The sequence below is a fragment of the Rattus norvegicus genome, chromosome 8 (assembly GCF_036323735.1).
Source record: "Rattus norvegicus strain BN/NHsdMcwi chromosome 8, GRCr8, whole genome shotgun sequence".
Lineage (NCBI taxonomy): Eukaryota > Metazoa > Chordata > Mammalia > Rodentia > Muridae > Rattus > Rattus norvegicus.
The window spans coordinates 33759229-33780338 of NC_086026.1; the positions used below are offsets into that span (position 1 = coordinate 33759229).

At 47.1% G+C, this 21110-nt stretch overlaps 2 protein-coding genes across 5 annotated transcripts in view; one reads left to right on the forward strand and one right to left on the reverse strand.

Annotated features, from left to right (window-relative positions):
• The window catches only part of Ncapd3 (non-SMC condensin II complex, subunit D3), a 69307-nt gene extending 63015 nt beyond the window's left edge, over positions 1-6292 (forward strand). For all 4 annotated transcript variants that reach the window (XM_006242736.4, XM_006242735.5, NM_001034000.1 and 1 more), the window contains 3 exons: positions 5404-5478; positions 5566-5629; positions 5705-6292. In XM_006242736.4, the coding sequence (XP_006242798.1) occupies positions 5404-5478; positions 5566-5629; positions 5705-5813 (248 nt within the window). In that variant the 3' untranslated portion in view covers positions 5814-6292. The remainder of the gene's footprint in view (positions 1-5403; positions 5479-5565; positions 5630-5704) is intronic.
• Positions 6293-8377: 2085 nt separating this feature from the next.
• Positions 8378-21110, reverse strand: part of Jam3 (junctional adhesion molecule 3) — a 60846-nt gene continuing 48113 nt past the window's right edge. Inside the window, 8 exon segments of the mRNA NM_001004269.1 lie at positions 8378-9345; positions 9636-9690; positions 9773-9902; positions 11032-11131; positions 11985-12187; positions 12612-12764; positions 17441-17554; positions 18257-18322. Of these exon segments, the coding sequence (NP_001004269.1) occupies positions 9310-9345; positions 9636-9690; positions 9773-9902; positions 11032-11131; positions 11985-12187; positions 12612-12764; positions 17441-17554; positions 18257-18322 (857 nt within the window). The 3' untranslated portion in view covers positions 8378-9309.

Consider the following 21110-nt stretch of genomic DNA (forward strand, 5'->3'; position numbering starts at 1 on the left):
GCCGACGCTCACCGGGCTCCTGTCCAAACTGTATGTGTCTCACAGTGACCGTCAGTACTGCATAGAAAATGTATTGAATAGGAAGCACTCACCCCAGTCTTGTGCATGCATTAACTCAGTCCACGTGTGACCACTGTGAACCGAGGGGCAGATGGATCAGATCGTAACCCAACAGTGACACTGTGGAGGTGACCCTCTGCTGCTCTAGGTGTACTGGGAGGTGCTGGTCTGTTTTGCCCTAGCTTGTGGTCAGGTTTGGGCCCTGCATTTATCTTGTGTGTTCTAGGGTTCTGCCCTGGTGACACACCAAGACTACAGGCTCACTGATAAAGATCACTCTCCAGCTATGCTGAGTCTGTGTCTCCTCCTTACTGGGCAGCTGTTCCTAATGTTCTAAGTTAGAACAGTTAGCTTCTTCTCCCTAACCTAATAAAGGCTCTTATTTTGAGGGAATTATTGTTCAGGTAGAGGACCCTTATGTTTGGCACCAGAAGTGTTTGCAGTTTCACATATCTTTAGATTTTTTGAATATTTGCATATATTTAATGAGATATCTTTGTCATGGGACCCAATATTAAACAGAAAATTCATTTATGTCTCATACGAATGTAGTGATATTACTAAAAAAAAATCCCAGCACGGGGTTTTACCCGCCTTACACCATTTATGTTCCCAGATGAAAGACACACACACACACACACACAGCCTTTATATTTTCAAATATGCCTTAGGCAGTGTCTTAGTCGGGGTTTCTATTCCTACAGAAGCACCATGACCAAGAAGCAAGTTGGGGAGGAAAGGGTTTATTCAGCTTACACTTCCACGTTTCTGTTCATCACCAAAGGAAGTCAGGACTGGAACTCAAGCAGAACAGGAGGCAGGAGCTGATGCAGAGGCCATGGAGGGATGTTTCTTACTGGTTTGCTTCCCCTGGCCTGCTCAGCTTGCTCTCTTATAGAACCCAGGACTACAGCCCAGGGATGGCACCACCCACAATGGGCTGGGTCCTCCCCCCTTGATCACAAGTTGAGAAAATGCCTTACAGCTGGGTCTCGTGGAGGCATTTCCTCAACTGAGGCTCCTTTCTCTGTGACAGCTCCAGCTTGTGTCGGGTTGACACACAAAACCAGCCAGTGCAGACAGCAGAGTAACTGGGAGCTGCCTCCCCTCCGTGCTCGTAGAACCTGCCCTCCGAGCAGTAACCGTGAACACTCACTTAGTATGTTTCATCCTTCCATCTGGGCTGCTCTTAGCTCCAATTTGCCAGCCCACAGGGTCACATCTTCTTTACTTCTACCCCACGGTGGCGCTCTCTCTCTCTCCCTCTCTCTCTCTCTCTCGCTCTCTCTCTCGCTCTCTCTCTCTCGCTCTCCCCCTCCCTCCCTCCCTCTCTCGCTCTCTCTTGCTCTCCCTCTCCCTCTCTCTCTCTCCTCTCTCTCCTCTCTCCCCTCTCTCTCTCTCTCTCTCTCTCGCTCTCCCTCCCTCTCTCTCTCTCTCTCTCTCTCTCTCTCTCTCTCTCTCTCTCTCCCCCCTCCCTCCTGCAAGTTCTTCCATGCTTGCTTCTTCCTGCTCCTTCCTCTGTGTCCACCAAAACTCAGCCCCACCTATTTCTCTCCTGCCCAGCTATTGGCTGTTGGCATCTTTACTCACCAATCGAATTAACTGGTTACTCTGTCTTTCCTGTGGATGCTCTCCTCTGTGGAACACCAGTCTTGGGGTCCTAAATTAGCATTACAGTACAAGCAGCATTAGGTCAACACACTACATACGTACCCCCAAATGAAGAGCCTGGAGTGATTTTACACAAAATATACAGTGTGCCTGTGTTTTGACTGTCACCATTGTGTGAGGTCAGGTGTGACTTGATATCAAATTATTGCACTGAAAATAATTCAAATTTTAGGTCATTTCCGGTTTCCAATTTCTACAGTTGGCACTGTTCAGCTTGCACCATTGAGACCACTGCTGCCTGGCTTGCATACTGTGGAGTTGAGCATCTACCTAGAGAATATGCCTTCCATCCCTGCCCCAGCCATGCATGCCAGGGCCCTGTGCCAAGCCACTCTTCCTTGCCTGAGGCCCTCCCCTTCTGATTCTTCACCCAGAATGCCCCTCTCCTTACTTCCTCATGCGGAAAGGCCCCAGGCCTCTTGGCATTGCACCCCACACTCCAGGCTTTGTTATTTCTGCCCTCAATGTTTTTTGCAAGCTGTTTCAACCCCTGTCTTCATAAGCCTAGCCACAGAGCACCAGGATACATGTCCCAGAGATCTGTTCAAATACACCAGATTGCAGCCTCTGGGCTCCTTGAGCTTCTCGGTCAGTTTGGTTCCGGTGATTGTGAGATGAGAACAGAGCTTCCATTCTGCAGCCGGGATGAGGCACGTGTGCCTGAAGCCCACATACTTTCCCACCATATCACATGGATTCTGGCTACTTGCCATGGGGTTAGCTTGTGGTGCTTTGGTCTTAGGGGATTTGAGAGGCCACACCTAATTGCCATGCAGGAAGGACCCCCTCCCCCTTTAAGGCAGACACAAATGAACAGAATTCCCACCCTACATTTCCTTAGATAACTGGATTGTGGCCGTTTTGACAGTACGACAGTAACTTTGGTTTATTGGGTACCAGCAGGTATGACGTTACATATGTAAAATTGTCGTCCTCTTTCAGAGCGGCTTTTATGATGAGTGTTCTGCTCAGGGTAACCAAGTGCTTCTATTTTGGCAGTGAGGTACCATATGCTGTAGAAGCAGCACACATGTGCCTCAGCGTTCGTCTCCCATGAGTCTCTGGTCTCAGTCTGTGGTTGGTTTCCTGGCAGCATGTGTTGCTTAGCAGTAAAATCTGGCATGCCGAACTAATGCCGCTTTGATTTGCATGTAAGGACCCAGCTTTGATGGAAAATCAAACTCGGGTGTCACTGGGTCGTGACACTACTTGTCCTTTCTCTGGCTGTTGCTGCAGTTTCTGCCCATCTGTATTTTGAACCAGGAAGGAATGCTTAGGGAAGGGCTCATTCTCGCCTCCTGAGACAATGTTGAGAGCCTGGGGCGCTGCGTCAGCACGACCACAGCTACCCACTGCTTGATAGGAGCCGCCCCTTCTGATACCTGCCGTCCTCTCAGTTTTCATTCCCGTGTCCGATGGCTGAGCACGGCCCTTCCCTGTGTACACTGGCAGTGTGTGCTTTGAGAACTCGTTTGGCTAAGGTGCCCACTTACCCGTAGATTTTGTCTGTCAGTGTTTACTTCCTTATGTGCTGTGGATACTAGCGTTAGCAGAGGAACAACTGACACAGATTTCAGCCTGTCCTGTCTCTTCACTTCGGTTTGTTTTGCTTCGCTGGGTAGAACTTCGTGGTTTCGTTCACTCCCATCCCTCGGGTCTAGCTATTCCTTGGGTTTCTGGAATCCCGTTTAGAAAGGCATTGCCGCCCCGGGGTCCCCTCTAGCAGCTTCAGAGTCTTACATGGAGGTCTTGGCTCTGCTTCCAGAGGATTTCATTCCACTGTTCTACAGGCAGGGCCCGTTGTCTTGAGCTGCCTCCTTGTTGAAGACGGTGCTTTCTTTCCTTCATTTTAAAGGACCTTTGTCGAAAACCAGGAGTCTTGAGCTGTCCAGGCTGATGTCGGGTCCTCCGCGTAGTTGAGCTGCAGCCCTGCCACCAGGCTGGGTCTGTGGGGCAATTTGAAGTCAGGCACAGCTGCCACTGCAGTGTCCTGCTCTCCTCCCCGCCCCTTTGGCAGTTTGGGAGTCTTTTCTTCTTTCACATGAATCTTAGAATCTCTGTTTCTGCAGATCTCAATGGAATTTTGGTAGAGTCACAGGATCTTTATTTTGGTGATCCATCCATTTTCATAATGTGAATTCTGGTGATCCAGAAACATGGGAAGTCCTGTCATTTTGGCCGTGAGTCTAACCTTTAAGAGCTGCAGCCATCTCTCCATCCCACAAAGAAAGTCTTTGTCATCTGACATACTTTTTCCTTCAGTAATTTATAGCAGTCATTGCGTAAGTGCCCCCCAGCCTCCTATTAGACGTTCCTAGGTTTTGTTTTTGACTAATGTGAATGAAATTATCTTCCGATTGCTCATCCTGCCTCTGATTCTAAGCAGAGTCTGCTCAAGCTGCGAGAACCACCTAAGGTGCTTGAGAGGCTGTGTGAGAGTCAGTGCGAATGAGGGGAAGATTCCTACACCAGTGTCATTACACACTCCAGGGGCCAAAACAAGCAGCCACCCACTGCTTGATGGTAGAAGCAAAAGACGGGATCGTCTGCCACTGTGTTACCAGAGCCTGGGCAGCTGCTGTGGTACAGCTCTGCAGTGGATGTTAGCATCTTTCCATCCATGATGGGCCAACCTCATTCATGTGCCCATAGGGATGCAACATTAGGACCAGGGCTGTAGCTGTCGGATTCTGGGATGAGGCAGGTAGAGGTGGTACAGCAGTTCAGTGAGCATACAGGTACGACAGGCTAGGACTGCTGAATAAGGTCAGCCATAGGCCTGGTGGACACAAGCGGATTATACCATGTTTGTGAAATCTCTTGAGTTTATAGAGATGGGTTGGGCTCTATCTAAGAGAGATTTTAGGATCTCCTTGATGGACAGAGCCTCATCAAGGTACCTAACCAAGACATTAACTTTACCTGTTCTTTAAATCAGCATGACTCCGGTGACATAAGAGAGTATAGCTAATAAATTATCTCCTTGGCATTTATTTTTTTTATCAGATATGTGCTAAAATACTTTGCATCTTATAAAAACTGACTGTGAATGACTTGAATTTCTGCGGTGAAAGACCCAGAACACAATCCCAATGTACTTTGGTGTATTTGGCTGGGGAGGCCTTAAAGGTCAGGACATACCACGAAAGGTCAAGAGTGAGGGCAGAGAGGGCTGAGATACGTATGGTGAGCAAGGATAGAGACAGACCAGGAAGAAGTGAAGCTTGAGGGGCACCAGGGACAGGGTGGCGACTAATTCCAGGTAGATCTGTAGCCTTAGGTTCCGGCCAGTTAAAGCCTTAGAGAACCACATATCAGTCCTTCCGGTGGATAGGGATAAGGAAGAGACGCAGTGGGGCGGAAGTGCGGAGATCCAGTAGTGGTGCTGCACTTAGGTGAGAAGTACTAGGAAATGCAGGTCACCTCCACACAGGCCGTCACCGAAGGGTGAGGAGAGCTGCTAAAGTCTGAAAACAGCTGTGGTGCAAACTTTGAAGAGCCCTGGTGGGAAGAGAGTCAGCGTTTCAGTGTAAAGTCCTGAGGCAAGCGAAGCTTTCGATGAATGGCCATGTTTGTGAGTGAAGACGAGAGAGAGCCGACGGCAGACTCACGTAGGTCCCTGCATTTGATGTCTGTGCTTCAGCTTTATTACCCATGTTTTCCCTTCCCCAGAGTCCATCAGCAATGTCACATTTGGAGCAGGGGTCAGTTACATAGGGACACCAGCAACTTCGTTTTTTACCAAAGGTAAGTTCTAGGTTCTCTTCTGTCTGTACAACCATTGCCTCTGAAATTCTGCGAAAACTAAATTGCTTTGTGTTTGACTCTTTTCAGAGAAACCTGAAGAAGCCCAGGAAGAAGGAAATGACATTTTATGTTTGTCATTGCTTGATAAAAGGTAAGTTTCGGGGAGTAGGGCTTTGGTTGAGCCTTTGTCCTATTGAGCTGCTGGCCACATGCTCTCCTCCTCCAGGCCTCCGCAGTCTCCACAGTGGAATGTGAAGTCTCCAGCCAGGAGCCAAGACAACCCCCGGTCCGGCAGAAGGTCCCTTCGCAAGGCCCCGCTGAAGACAGCCAACTGAGACCTGCGGGGATATCTGCCTTCCCCGTGTGTGTGCAAGGAGGAAAGATGGTGTGGCCTGCACCCACACAGGAGAGACCCGCTGCGCCCTGCCAACTCCTGTCTAGGACACCAATGCAACTTTGTGCAGCTTGTATCTCTCCTTGTGTGCATCATCGTTGTTGAGATTTGTAAATAGAGACATGATGTATTTAGACTTTCTCACAATAACATTAAGCTATTTAATACTGTGATGTTCTATTTGAGTATCAAACCTTCTGTGGTAAGTTACACTCTGGTCTTTAAGGAACACGATTTTAGAAACCAGCTTTCTTCTGTGTAACATAAGTGTCTATAGTTTGTGTGAATTCAATATAATAGATATGTCCCCTTAGCTAATGGCAAAATTTTGAATATTTTTCTATTATTTATAATTGCAAATTTGTATTAAAAGAGATGTACAGTCTTTCTAAAACAAATAAAGGTCAAATATAAATGTAACCTAGCGCTTAGTATAATTTCTCTGGCTTTGGAGCAAGGCTTTATTGATGGTCTTCTTAACATTGCATCATGTATTTAAGGTCAAATCTTTCCCATTAGGGTTTAGTTCATCTGCCCACCTGCCCCTGTTCCCATGTGGAAACTTTGTTGTGTTCTCTTGGGTTCCAACAGCCATTAGTACGTTTGTTAGGTAAAGCCCGCTTATGATGGAACGGATTCCTGACCCTCAGACAGAGTGGTGTGCTGATGTGAGGCGGCTAAGGACTGCTGCACTGGCCATGGGGTGACACGGGTCTCCTGTGCAGTGCTGTCTCAGGAAGCTGGAGAGATGGGATTGGATGCTCTGCCTTTTTGGAGACGAGCATCTAGTGTGTACTCAGCAGGTTGAACTGGACTCAACCGGTCCTTTTCTTGTCTCAGCCTTCTGAGTAGCAGGGACAACAGGCATGTCCTACCATACCCTCCTCCTACCCCAGGCTAACCCAGGACCATCATGCCTAGGTAAACCCTCTACCACGGGTCCCTGTGCTCTGTCATAAAGAAGCTCAGACAGCTGTTGGCAGAGCTGCTCGTGAGTGAACAACCTTAGCCACACGGGTGCTGATTTCCTTAGCATGGAGGAGTACTGAGTAACCACATGCCAAGAATCAGGGCAGACCTAATAGAAAGAAAATGGTTTCCTTTTGTTTTTTACGTTTTTATAAACGAGTGAGAGGTTTTATTTTGTTTGTTTTTTACAAATAACCAAATTGCAAGCGTATTAGTACAAGTCTGTGACACCTATGAACAACTTCAACATCAGTGGCCAACACCAGCAGCCTCCTTCCAGTCTCTTCAGTCACACCGTGCAGGTTAAGTGAGCATGTCAGTCCATGTCTGTACAGTCACGGGCCCTGCTTTCCAAGCTCCTGTGTTGCTCTGTCAGACTTAGTTCCCGTGGCACTATGAAAGGAGGCTTTAGGGGGCAGAGGAGTAAGGTGGGGCAACATGGCTACCCTATTGCTGCAACAGCCACTGGAAGGCCAGTGTCGTCTCCCTCCACAACACTCCACCCTGCTAGAGTGTCAGCTGCCCTGTTTGCCAAGAGGAAGATAGAGGAGGGACAATGTTATCTAAGATGCAAAAGCAGGAGGGACCAGGCACCCCTGAGCAGGCACCAGAAACACTGCCCAGCTGTTCTGCTAACAGCGTATAGCCTTCGACATAAGAGAAAAAGTGTGCCTCAAGTAGTCAATGAGAAAAAGAAGTTGAAAAAAAAGTTGAAATATAAAAAAATTAAGATGGCAAAGTGTCTAACTATTCCATAAAAACCACACTGTAGGTGCAAGGTAGGATCAGGGACTCCGTTAGATACTCCCGGCTTCTAGGCGCTTTATATCATGCGCCTAGCATGGTGGTGAAGTATGTGAGACCGAGAGCATCTGTTCATGAAGGGCAAAGGCTTTGAACGGCGTTTCTAATGTCCCACTAAAGGGAGCAGTGTCTCGGACAGATAGAAACTGATTTTTTTGGTCAGACACTCCGCTCACCGGCAGGCTTTGTGCCCAGCCACACTTTGTGATACTCTTCAGAGTTATGCTGGACACAACAGCTTGTCATGCAGGAGACAGCCTGCAGTGCTGAGACTTTCGTCACAACAAAGAATCTTTCAAAATATTACTGTAGTTGCCATGTTCAGTTTCAAAATTGACTTTGGTCTCAGATACATTTATCAACTAAACAAATATTTAAAATGATTCTCACAAGCAAGTGGCTTTGTCTTAAAAGCTACCCAAAACAGACTGGATATCTGTCACAGGCACTCAAAGACTAGGAACTCAGCTTCCTGCCTAAGACCAGCCCAAAATACCACCAGTGAGTGACCATTATGATCGGGTGCAGAGCTGAGGTCAGGGCTGTGTAGGGTTAGACAGACATTCCATCCCACACAAGTTAGTAACCGAGCGCAGTTTAGCAGGACCATCCAACTAGGACTGCACAGGGCCTCTCTGGGAATAGGAAATGGTAAGATTTCAGGATGAGGCCATTCAAAACTAGCCTAGGACTTCCCACGGTTTCTTGATTTAAAAAAGATACAAACATAACTAAATTGGAATTCTTTAATGGTTTCCTAAGCAACAGTGGTCAGACAGAGTAAGTTTTCTTATGAAAAAAATGCTAAAACTTCTTTTGAACAAAGGAATATTCAACCTTAAGAAAAACCTTAAAAGACTTTATTACTGGTACTTTCCAATTGAACACTAGCAGCCCAAGCCTTCTACCTTAAGTTGAACTCTTAAAAAAATAAGTTTTAAAACACTCTATGCTAATATATTTACAGTTTATATAGAAATTTTCAATAATCAAAATACATCTTTAGCAAAAATTTAGAATGTTAAATTTTTATAAAATAAGCAAGACCAATAGAAAAGGAGAATTCAGTACCATTTCAGACTTAGCTTAAGACAGAGGTTCTCCTAACTCCTGGCAACTCTTTGGAAGGAGAGTTCCTTAGGCAAGAACCCTCTTCCCAGCAAGCAGTTTCACCTTTCTGATTTGGGTTTTTATAAAATGCTGATCCAAGCAGATTCTCCAGGATAGAAATGATAATACTGGCCAATCAACAGAGGCACCATGGTGGGTCAGGGTCCAGGGAGCAAGGCACTGCCTGAAAACCTTCCTGGGCACTGTCACGGGCGTCAGGCACACTGCTGCTGCAGCCCAGCGCCTCAGCCTCTCTCGGCCAGTGTTGTCCTGGCAGCTAAACAGCCCCAACTGCCCTTTGCCGGAGAGCTGACCAGAAGGGCCTTGGAGACCACCCTAATGCCCATAAGATCAGGCTAGCAACAGTCTGTCTACGTCCGTCCTCAGGAGGATTTCTTTTATTCTTGCGGCTTGTTAAAGAGGAAGGAAGGAATCAACTTTGGCCAAAACAAAATGCTTCTGCGCATCCAGCTCTGTCGGGTGCTCTGGGTCCCCGCAGCCCGTGACCAGCTTCCCACACAGGTGCTTGTATGTGCTCTCCCAGCCAACAGGTCTCAGATAACAAAGGATGACTTGTGTCTGAAGTCACCCTGCAAAGGCAACAAAGAATCAATTCAGGGGCTTTGTTGGGTGGTATTTGACATACACTGGTCAAATCAAATGTAAGCTAATCTTGTCCCCTAAAAATGAAACCAGGAGCAAAACTAGGAACGAAATCCTCATTCTTCAGCAGTAACCTCAGTTAGCACTAAGGAGTTTCCATGGGGCAAAGAGCTCAGGGAGTACACTAACTTCCAGGACCCTGAGAGCCACTGGGCTTCCAAGCAGAAGGTGGTTTTCCAAGCAGGACACACGGGACCAGCAGGGTTTCTGCTCTTACCTCTTCACTTGTCCGGATGTAGTTAACGCCTTCATGCTTCCCTGGGCTTTTATAACTGTGAACACAAGAGGACAGACAGCTCAGTAGTGCACCTACACTATTAATACAAGTCTGAACCGCAGACAAGGCAGGTGTACCTTTCTCCATCCTGTTTACTGCTGATGAAGCAGCCTCGTCTGTACGCACAGCAGATGCCCATTGTGATCACAGCAAGAACAATAAGGACAACCAGGACTCCCCCAATAATCCCAGCAATGTTCAAATCATCTGCAGAAACAGTTGATAGGCAGAGGTGGTGTGGTTCATCAAAAGACCCTGACCTCAGCTCTCCTTCCCAACACCTACCCCGACCCATTTAACCCTCTGTCCACTCATGCCTACTCTAGCGAGAACAGGAAACCAACCCATTAACCTCTCTCTGGATAAGATGATACTGTTTACCATAACCCCTGATACCATAAAACACACTGGGCTGTGGATGGTTCAAATGCAGTTATACTCAAAGCCACTGAGAGACAATTACCAATGCATAAAAGGCTTTAGAATCTTGTAAGTAATATTCATGGAGAAATGGCTATATTTATATAGAATCGAGCCAGGGGCCCTAAGGAAAGTAACCTTCCTAAATTCATACAGTCTATCTTTGCTAGAGATTACTTGAAGAAAAGAAAGCTTCAAATCTTAGCCATAAAAACCATTACATGCAAACTTAACCTTCCACCTCAGTGGCTGCCTGGCCCTGGCCCTCGAATAAGCCCCTGCAGGCTTCTAGGCAGAGGCTCTAGTGGTTTTCTCCCTCTGCAAATAAAGGTGCTTGAAGAATGCAGGAAACCTTCCTACAGCAGTGAATTACCCTAAAGTAATTCCCCAAATTGGACGGATGAGATCCATTACAATTTTACATGGACAGACACTTGTAGCAAGTTTGGGTGATCCCTGAACTGTGTATGCAACAGGATCTGGGGTCGGTCACAACTAAGAATGGAGGAAGGTCCCCAGTGGCTCAGCTTGTCCTATCCACTTCCTCCCAACTCCTCCCCGTGAGCCCAACACATACTAATGACATCATGGAACAGGAGAAAAGCATGAGGCTTTTGAGTTTCCTGCAAAAATAGCTACTCTAACTGGCTAGATTCCCAGAGGCCCATCAGGGCTCCCTACATAACTGTTTTTGACACTTCTATCATCTACCAAAAAGATGTATTACACCTGGCACAAGTTCCAATGACGATTGTTACCAACACCCAAGCCCCCAGGATGTTGGTTTGAGGATCTTCTCCTTGAGATCTCATGCTCTTTTACACCCCGGTCAGGCTCCCAGTGTCAGCTGCAAAGCTAGCATTCAACTTGGATCTTCTACGCACTCCCCAGTCTTCAGTGTAATCAAGTGACTCACAGACTTCCATGTCCTGCCCCTCACACCGGGCTGCGCCTGCGTCATTGGAAGCAATGCAGTAATATTGCCCAGAGTCTTCCTTGTGCACAGCACTGAAAACCTGTTTTAGAAAGGACAAGTATTACTCCACTCGACAGGACAGGCTGAGTGACAGACACAGAGGTTGGCACCCGAGGCCCAGAGCGATTCACGCCATCACTATGTGGAGTGTATTTCACAAACCAGGCCACCTCCCTCCCTGCTGCAGTGCCTGAAGTCAGCATGTCCTTCGGTACATGGCCACGCCATGCTGTTTCTTTCTCTTTTCTCTTTTCTCCATGTGAACTCCTCCTCCCAGGAGGTTATTCTTTTTTCTTTTCTTTTTTTTTTTTTTTTTGTTTTTGTTTTTGACAGAATTTCTCTGTATAGACTTGGATGTCCTGGAACTCACTCTGTAGACCAGAATGGCCTCAAACACACAGAAATCCTCCTGCCTCCTGAGTGCTGGGATTTAAGGTATGTGCTGCCAGTCACCATCAGGCACCAGGAAGTTATTCTGAAGCAAATTCAAGACATGTTTAGTCTCTACATGATGAGAACTATGATCACAATTCTGTTGATAAAGACTTAATAGCAAGCATGTGCCCAGTAAGCACGTGTCCTTCACATGATGTATATGTTCTTAAGCACATGTCCTTCACAAGATGTATGTGCTCTGTTGATTACTTAAACTAGGACTCTAATGATGTGAACCCACTTGTTTTTCTGCCCCTGGGACTCATCCAGATGTCCAAGTTTCTGTTTTGCTTTACCACTTAGCATTTGTTTATAGGGAAGCAAAGCTACCTTTCGTGTAGTGTTCCTCATGTTCTAGGTTGTGCCTCTGCCTTGAAAAGGAGCCTCCCTGGCTCTCCTTACAGGCATCCTAGGCCCCAACAAACACACCCGCTTCCTCGCCTTGGAGGAGCTCTTACCAGAGTGCCTGTCTCCGAGTTCACGTGGAAGGAGGAATTCTGGAACCTGGGATTGGCTCTGGAATCCGTAGGCAGTGGCACATCATTGCGGTACCAGCTGTAGTACGGCCGAGGATAGCCCTCGCTCTCTTGGCATTGCAGTGTTGCTGCCTTGCCAACAGGCACAGCCTTTGGAACTCTGCACACAGGGGCCACTGGCTTCACTGCAGGCAAAATACAGGTTGGTGTTTAACATCTCAGCATAAGCCTGTCATACCGAAGCCTAGTGTAGTAACCAGCTCCAGAGACCACAGCTCAGCCACTGACTGCCTGCTGCCGGCACCCTGCTCCCTCTGAGTTCATTCCAGCCCGTGTGTCCGTCTCACACTCAGTCTCCAGTTCTTCAGCCTTCAGCTGGCTGCAAAGGCAGGTCCCTAAGGCCAGCGAGGAACACAGCAGGAACGGTACGTGTTCCCATCTCCCACCCCAACTCTGGACAGTGTCACTGGCTCCCCTCCCAAACTGCAGATAGCCATGGGAACACGGCTCTGGAGGAATGAATCAAAATAGGAACTAACCTCTTATTCTAGAGCTAAGGACTGACTCCTACGGGCTGGAGTGGAAATGCTCGATGTTAGTGAGGCCTACCTTGCACAATTAACTCAATGGTAAGCTCATCAACTTCTTTTCGGTCATTTAGAGCAACAACCTCACAGCGATAGATGGCTGAGTCTGACCGTGTCACGTTCCAGATCCTCAGGGAAGTTTTTCCAAACACATCTGTGCGACCGGCCAGGTCTCCTGTAAAAGAGAAGACACAAGATCCGAGGTACTAGAAGACAGTGTGGGGCTGGACTTGATGGCAGAGCAAAAAGACTGCCCAGTGCTACCTGTCCCAGTGTGAAAGACGTGCCCTTCATGAGGACCAGGCCACTGCCTGCCCCCTGTGCACCTGCGCATCAGCGACAGCTCTGGCGCTCACGACAGAGCCCGGAGCCGGGCTGCTCTTCCTCATCCCCAGAGGAGGCGATTAGTTAAAGCAAAAGTTAAAAGAAAATTAAAGAAAAACAAATAGACATTAAAAAACAAAGTCCACAGAGGATGCTGTGGCTATCCACATGGAAAAGAAGAAAGCTGACCCCTGGCTGCCTCCCTAGTCAACACCCACTGAGAGTTGAACAAGAACTGGGCATTTATTCGCAACCCCATAAGCTTACAGGAATTGAGCTTGAGGTTAGCCTAGGCAACAGAGTAAACTCGAGGCCAGCCTGGGCAGTATTAGCAAAGTAGTCTCAAAAAGTAAAAACTAAAAGTCAAGGAAAAAATGCCTAAATTTTTTAGATTTATTTGCTTTTTATGGATGAATGTTTGCCTGCATGTGTGTCTGTATAGCAGATATATGACTGGTGTGTGTGGAATCAAACTCGGGTCCTCTGCAAGAGCAGCCAGTGCTCTAACCACTGAGCCATCTCTCCAGACGACATAATCTTCATGACCTTGGCTTCAGTAACAGTTTCTTAGATACAACAACAAAAACACAAGCACAAAAATTTGGGGTTATGCTAGATTCCATCAAGTTAACAGCAGCTGTGCTTTAAAGGACATAAGAAGACAATCTACACAGTAGGAGAAATTCTCCAAGCCATGTCAGAAAAAGGACTACCTCTGCAATATAGCAATCTACAATTCAATGGAAATAGGTGCATTTTTTAGATGAACCTAACAGTCGAACAGATATTTCTCCCAAGAAACTGCAGCTTCCCACTTTGCACATGAAGAGATGAATCTCCACTCGGACATCGTTATATCCTCTAAGACTATTAAGGTCAAAGGTCAGGTGATCACAAGTGTGGGTGTGACTCTGGGGTAAGCACTGAAGTGTGAGTGGCTGGGCAAGTGGCTCGCTCAGTGGTTAAGGACAGTTACTACTTTTGCAGAGGCTCCAGGTTTGGTCCCCAGCAATTGCATGGTGGCTCACAACCCCAGAGGAGCCAATGCTCTCTTCTGACCTCCACATACCCACCATGCAGATGTATGCAGGCAAAATACACACATAAAAAAAAAAAATGGCCATGCAACTTTGGAATACCCGTCTGACAGTTTCCTCAAAAGCTTGCCGTGCAGCTACTATGTGGGCCAGTAGCTGTGAACTTGGTCTTCACACAGAGATGAGTACAGAGTACTGATGACAGCCAGTGTAAAACAGCCCATCTGTACCACATCACCTGATGCATGCTCAAAGCAACATGGTGCTTACCCAGAGAACAGTGATCCCACCACAGAAGGGAACAAGGTGCTGATCTGTCTCCTGAAAGTTCTGTGCTAAGCAAAAGAAGCTTTACAAGATGTCTCCAGAAAATGCAAAGCCTGCCAGGTGTGTAGATAAGGGCTGCTAAGAGGTAAGGGAAGGACCCTGACTCCTCATAGCATGGACTTCTTCTCTGGCTATAGAAAAGTTCTGAGATTGACAGAGTGTGGTTCCATACCTATGTGAGTCTAAAATCTGAATTTTACACTTCAAGGGAGACAGGAGTAACAGGTATAACAGGAGTAACAGGTATAACAGGAGTAATAGGAAGGAGTAGCAGGTGTAACAGGAGTACCAGATGTAATAGGAGTAACAGGTGTAACAAGAGTTAACAGGAGTAGTAGGTGTAACAAGAGTAACAGGTGTAACAGAAGTAACAGTTGTAACAAGAGTAACAGATGTAACAGGAGTAATAGGTGTAACAGGAGTAACAGGTGTAACAGAAGTAACAGTTGTAACAAGAGTAGCAGGTGTAACAAGAGTAACAGGTGTAACAGGTATAAAAGGTGTAATAGGAGTAACAGGTGTAACAAGAGTAACAGATGTAACAAGAGTAACAGGAGTAATAGGAGTAACAGGTGTAACAGGTGTAATAGGAGTAACAGGTGTAACAAGAGTAACAGGAGTAGCAGGTGTAACAAGAGTAACAGGTATAAAAGGAGTAACAGGTCTAACAAGAGTAACAGGAGTAGCAGGTGTAATAGGAGTAACAGGTGTAACAAGAGTAACAGATGTAACAAGAGTAACAGGAGTAATAGGAGTAACAGGTGTAATAGGAGTAACAGGTGTAACAAGAGTAACAGATGTAACAAGAGTAACAGGAGTAATAGGAGTAACAGGTGTAACAGGTGTAATAGGAGTAACAGGTGTAACAAGAGTAACAGGAGTAGCAGGTGTAACAAGAGTAACAGGTATAAAAGGAGTAACAGGTCTAACAAGAGTAACAGGAGTAGCAGGTGTAATAGGAGTAACAGGTATAACAAGAGTAACAGGTGTAACAAGAATAACAGGTGTAACAAGAGTAACTGGAGTAGCAGGTGCAACAAGAATAACAGGAGTAACAGAAGTAACAGGAGTAACAGGAGTGACAGCAGTCCTGACTCCACCCTTCTGCTTCTTTGTGGTACATGTCCTTCATGACAATCATTCCTATGGCTCTGATGTCCACAAAGAGAAAGTTGCTATTATTTGTGATACAAGAGATAACTCAGGGCCTCATGCATACCAGATCCACAGATCCATCACTCTGCCCACTCCACCCCACCCTAGCCCGAGGAAAATAAGAGTTTTCTTAAAGATTTATTTTTAGTATTTGTTATTACATGTACTGCGTGTGGGTACGTGCAGGTATGAGCACGGTACCTACAGACTACGGAGGAGCTGGAGTTACAGCTGGGAGTAGGAACTGAGCTCAGTCCTCTACAACAGCACACACTCTTAACAACTGCATCATCCCGCTAGCCTCACCCCCAAAAATCATTGGGTTTTTATAGTTTTAATAAGTGGGTCTTTTTTTAAAGACTCATTTATATTCTTAGTGTAGGAGTGTTTTGTCTATACACCACATGCATGCATTCATGGCCTGTGAGAGCCAGGAGATGTCAGATCCCCTGGAGTTGTCAGTTCTAGAGGGTGCTGCTACCGAGCTACACATATAGCCCTTGGAAGTTGTTGGGTTTGACCTTTTTTCCACCTCAGTCATAGAAACTGAATTCAGGGTTTGTCAATGCTAAGGAAGCACTGTACCTCCGAGCTACAGCTGTAGCCTGCAAACTATTTTTAAGAGCATACAACTCCTGACGCCCTGGAGAAGGCAGATCACAATGCCCACAATTTGCCTAAAACTGGCTGTGCCTGCACTGGACCTCCTATTTAACGCTCCCTCACTGCCACTTGGAAAGTAACAGCTGCCTCTCATGGCCCCAGCACTGCATCCCTCAGCACAGTCAATCCCAGCAATTCTCCCTTGCATTTCCAATGCTGCTACCTCAGCTCAGCCATTGTGAACAACCCCACCCACCGGGCTCTGCACAGGAAATCTCATCTGGTCTTGCTCGGAGCTGTGCTCACCTCCAGTCTGTCACTGCTCTTAGCACCTCTGATGGGTACCGTCTGCTGTCCAGACAACTGTATCTGACACCCCATGTACCTCAAAATTTTCCTCATCTCTCTCTCAGCCAGGCCTTGGCTACAGATCTTCTCAGCAGCTGAGCGCTCGCTGGTTCGTGTGTGTCCATATGTAGCATTCATTCCTGCCCTACGTCTCTCACCATGCAGCACTTGCTATCTTGTAGACTGCCTGAGCACTCTGCAGCCTACTGTCCTGATGCCTGGCTCTCAGTCGTCTCCTCCTGCTCCTCCTCCTCCTCCTCTTCCTCTTCCTCCTCTTCCTCCTCCTCCTCTACCTCCTCCTCTACCTCCTCCTCCTCTTCCTCCTCCTCTTCCTCCTCCTCTTCCTCCTCCTCTTCCTCCTCCTCCTCTTCTTCCTCCTCTTCTTCCTCCTCTTCCTCCTCCTCTTCCTCCTCCTCTTCTTCCTCCTCCTCTTCCTCCTCCTCTTCTTCCTCCTCTTCCTCTTCTTCCTCTTCCTCCTCCTCCTCCTCTTCCTCCTCCTCCTCCTCTTCCTCCTCCTCTTCCTCTTCTTCCTCCTCTTCCTCTTCTTCCTCCTCTTCCTCTTCTTCCTCCTCTTCCTCTTCTTCCTCCTCTTCCTCTTCTTCCTCCTCTTCCTCCTCCTCTTCCTCCTCTTCCTTGCCATCCGATGGTAGCTTACATTAGTACTGCCCCCAGATAATGTCCTGCCGCAGGACAGTGTAAGGAGGTCCCAGACCTAACCCTGGACACAGTGGAGCTCAATCCTGTGTCCCTAAGCTGCTGTGATGATCCCTTTTGGCGCTCACTCACAGTATGTCTGTCGTGGGCCGTAACAACATGGCTAAGGAAATGGTTTGCTGTGATTTCTCAGGTGATCTGTGCAAGGATCCGTCCTTACTAAGAAGCTGGGATTTGTTGAAGCTGCATTGGACGGGGACAGGGGGGTTCATATCAATGCTAAAACTAAAATATTCTCCAACGATAAACTCAGAAACTCAGAAGAGGAGCAGGCTAATAATGTGGGAAAATGTTATTGTAAATAAGTTCCGCGACCTGTGAACAAAAGAAGAGTAGCGCATACCTTGAATCTTGTTGTCAAAATACACATATGTGGTTTGGCCATCTTGAATTTTCTTCCATTCAATCCTAGGGTCATTTGTCTGTGAGTCCGTAATGATACAAGACAATTCCACACCTGGAGAGCAATGGGAGAAAGATTATAAAGTCCAGACATTCCAAGATGAGCTTCTGCCAGAAGAACAATACAAACATTAGTAAGGGTTTCACCACAGAGAGCATACCTTCCCTCAGACACCGCATCTATCATGTGAGATTTCTCTGTTGTGTAGGTACAAGGGCAGGCAGGAAACAGATGGCAGCCAGTGTGAACTGCAGAGCACGCTGCTAGTCTACCCATACACAACAGCCGTCCTGAACATTCCTGCCGATTACACACAGGGGAGTAGGGGCTGGACGGACGGCTCAGTGGTTAAGAGCACTTACTGCTCTTGCAGAGAGCAGTTCAACTTCCAGCACACAACTATCTATAACTCCATCTCCTAGAGATCCCTCTTCTGGCCTCTGCAGCATCCTTCTGACATGTACGTAGACAGACACACAGTCACAAACACATATTTGTAGATGATAATAGATTGGGTGTGGTGGTGCACACTTTAATCCCAGCACCTGGAAGGTGAGACAGACAGATCTCTGTGAGTTACAAGCCAGTCTGGTCTCTACAGTAGATTCCATGCTGGCCAGGGTTACACAGTGAGATCATGTCTCAAACAGCAAATATATAAATACATCTATACACTGGAACAGGTGCTGGGTTGGCTGCAGAGCTACCAATGTCCACTAGAGGGCCCCATGCCGCTCCATGTTTCCTTGCACTTACTTTCAAATTCATGAACCACTGGGTTGCGGTTGCTGGATTTGAGGTTCACTGCCTCTATCACGCAGCCTGAAGGGAAAAACACAGGTAAAATCAGACATCCCCATGACAGCTGAAACACTGAGTGGCGGCCACAACTTTTCCTTCCATGCAAACATGGATGTGCATTACAAAACCCAGGGGTGTGCAAACACATCCTCAACAGTGTCTGACAGACAAGCAGTAGTTGATGCTTCCCTTTGTTTATCATAAGCTAAGAGAATTTCAGGGAAAGCTTGGAAAGTGGAAAGAACCTCCCGTTATTACTACCCATGATGACAAAGGACAGCACCAAGACCCAGCAAGCTGGAACAGATGGCTTCTCTGTGAATCCTAATGAGCCGTGGGTGGCCTCTCTGCTACGTTTGTGACAGGGTCTCTCACCAGGCTGGACTCCTGGATTAGGATAGGACATCTAGTGTGACCCTCAAGGCTCTCTGCGTCTCCAGCACTGGATGACTGACGTATACCACCACAGCTGCTTTCTCTAGAGACCTAACTAAGGTCTCAATGGTTCCAAGGCAGAGCGCCCTGAGATTATCCCTCCAGCCTGTATTCATGTTTAAATGGCACTTAGTGTCTTAGGTTGGGTTTCTATTGCTGATAATGCACCATGACTACAAGCAACTTGGGAGGAAAGAGATGATTTCATCTTACAACTCTTCACACTCCACCACTGAGGGAAATCAAGGCAGGAACCTGCAGGCAGAACCTAAAGCAGAAGTCATGGAGGAATGATGTTTACTGGCCTGTTCCTCATGGCTTCCGCAACCTGCTTCCCAAATGCCTTAGGACCACCTGGGCAGGGTTGCACCACCCACGTGGGCTAGGTCCTCCCACATTAATCATTAATCAAGAAAAGGCCCCCACAGATTTGCCCCTGTGATCTGGCCAAGAGCTCCCTGTGAGTTGTTGGTCATAAAGGCCTCAAAGGCACACTGAGGACAGGCCACTGCCTCTGCTCTTGGTTGTCCACTAACTGATGTAACTGCAAATCGATAAAGACACTATTGGCTTTAGATGCAGGACATAGAGAAGTCAACAGGAAGCTGGCTTACACTGTTGCCAGAAGGTGCTGTATAGGCTGCTAAAGAGAAAAGACATCAATGGCCTTACCCAGTGCTGGACACTGCACACTACAATATTGACCTGCTGGCAACCTATGGCCACTGGTACAACAGTGGCATGACTGTTAGGGGGTAACCCTGATCCACAGGAAGTAGTACTAGGAACTTGGTCAAAGCTTATGCCTTGGGGATCCTACAGCCATTGCAACCGTGGACAAAGAAGCCTCTTGTTGAGGTGCAGAGCTGTTAATGCACAGACTCATAAAACTGGTCAAGCGCAGAGTATGCCAAGTAATATAGAGTGCTCAGCTGGGCAAGCACCATCCCTGTCAAGCTCCCCCCATCCAACGCTCAGGAAACTGCAAAACAGGTCAAAGGAACATAAAAAACGGGATGGAGAGGAGAGATGTGAAAATGCTCGCTTCTGGATATGCCATAGCTGTTATATACATCGACTCATGGCATCTGTGGTTACTATTGTGCCAGTAACCAGCACGCGATCAAGCCAGTCGAAAAATTCCAATGTGGATGAGGGAGGGCCCAAGCCTCTGCTTCTTTTAGAGAAGTACTGGCAATTAAAGCCTTCTGAGAGAAAAGGAGCCAAACTTTCTTTGGGGATGCAGATGCTAATAGGTTGCTCAAGCTGCGATGATGTCCACACGTTCACCCATGTGCATATGGAGAGCACTAATGTGGCTCAGTTATTAATAACAAGGACAACAACAAAAAGAGGGAGGACAGAGGGAGGAGGAAGCTGCAAGGGAGGGAAAGAGTGTAGGAGGCAATGGGGTGCGGGGAAGAGGTGGAGATGTAATCAAAACATTGTATAAATGTGTGAGTTTTAAAAAAAATAAAATACTATTTAAAATAATTTAAAAAAGAAGTGAGGGACCAGTAGTGGTAGTGCAGGCCTGTGACTCGGCACTAAGGAGGCTGAGGTTGGAAGAGCAAGAGTTTGAGGCCAGAGTGTGATACATAGTAAATTCAGGGCCAATTAGGGCTACAGAGTGAGACCTTGTTTCAAAAAATAGGAGGAGTTAGGGAGCGATGATAAACATCTGGAAATCCCTTATCTGTGATCTAGCTATTTATTTTCCAAATGATAAAAGGGTCCCAAGGACATCCTACAATGCACCAACAACAGGTTATTTGTAGCACAATGAGAGCAGGCAGGAGAAAAGTTGACATCCGTAAGTCTGAGCAAAGCAAATGAAGCTGAGAAGGTCAGAGTATCTCAGGTCATTTCCGAGTGTTCATATCCTCTGGTTACAAAGCTGGCTCCAAGAATTACCAGCACCCCACCCTTCTGGACGTTCTACCCATAAGGCAAGTCTGTGCTTTCCCGGGGAAAACAACAGTAGTCAGGTACTGTTGTACCTGTCACAACAACAGTCACATGAAATCCACCAGCTAAAGACTGTATGATGTCACAGGTGCGGAGCCCGTCAGTAGTGTGCAGAGCAGACAGACAGGAGTGAGACCTAAACTTACAGACAGCAGGACTCTGACAGGCACCAACTACAGTGGTTTGCTTCTTGTATATCAGCTGATTGCTCTGCTAAAGGAAATTATCATCCTGCCTGCAAAGTGATGCTTATTGTAGAAAAAGACCCAGCAAACCCGTACTTCGATAAGCAAAAGAGCAGGGCAAGGATGCACACAGGCTGCTGGGATTCTAACGAGCGCACCTCTGAGCAGCACTCAGCCCCCCAGTGCCCTTGAGTGTAAAGACTCCTGCATCCACTTCCCAG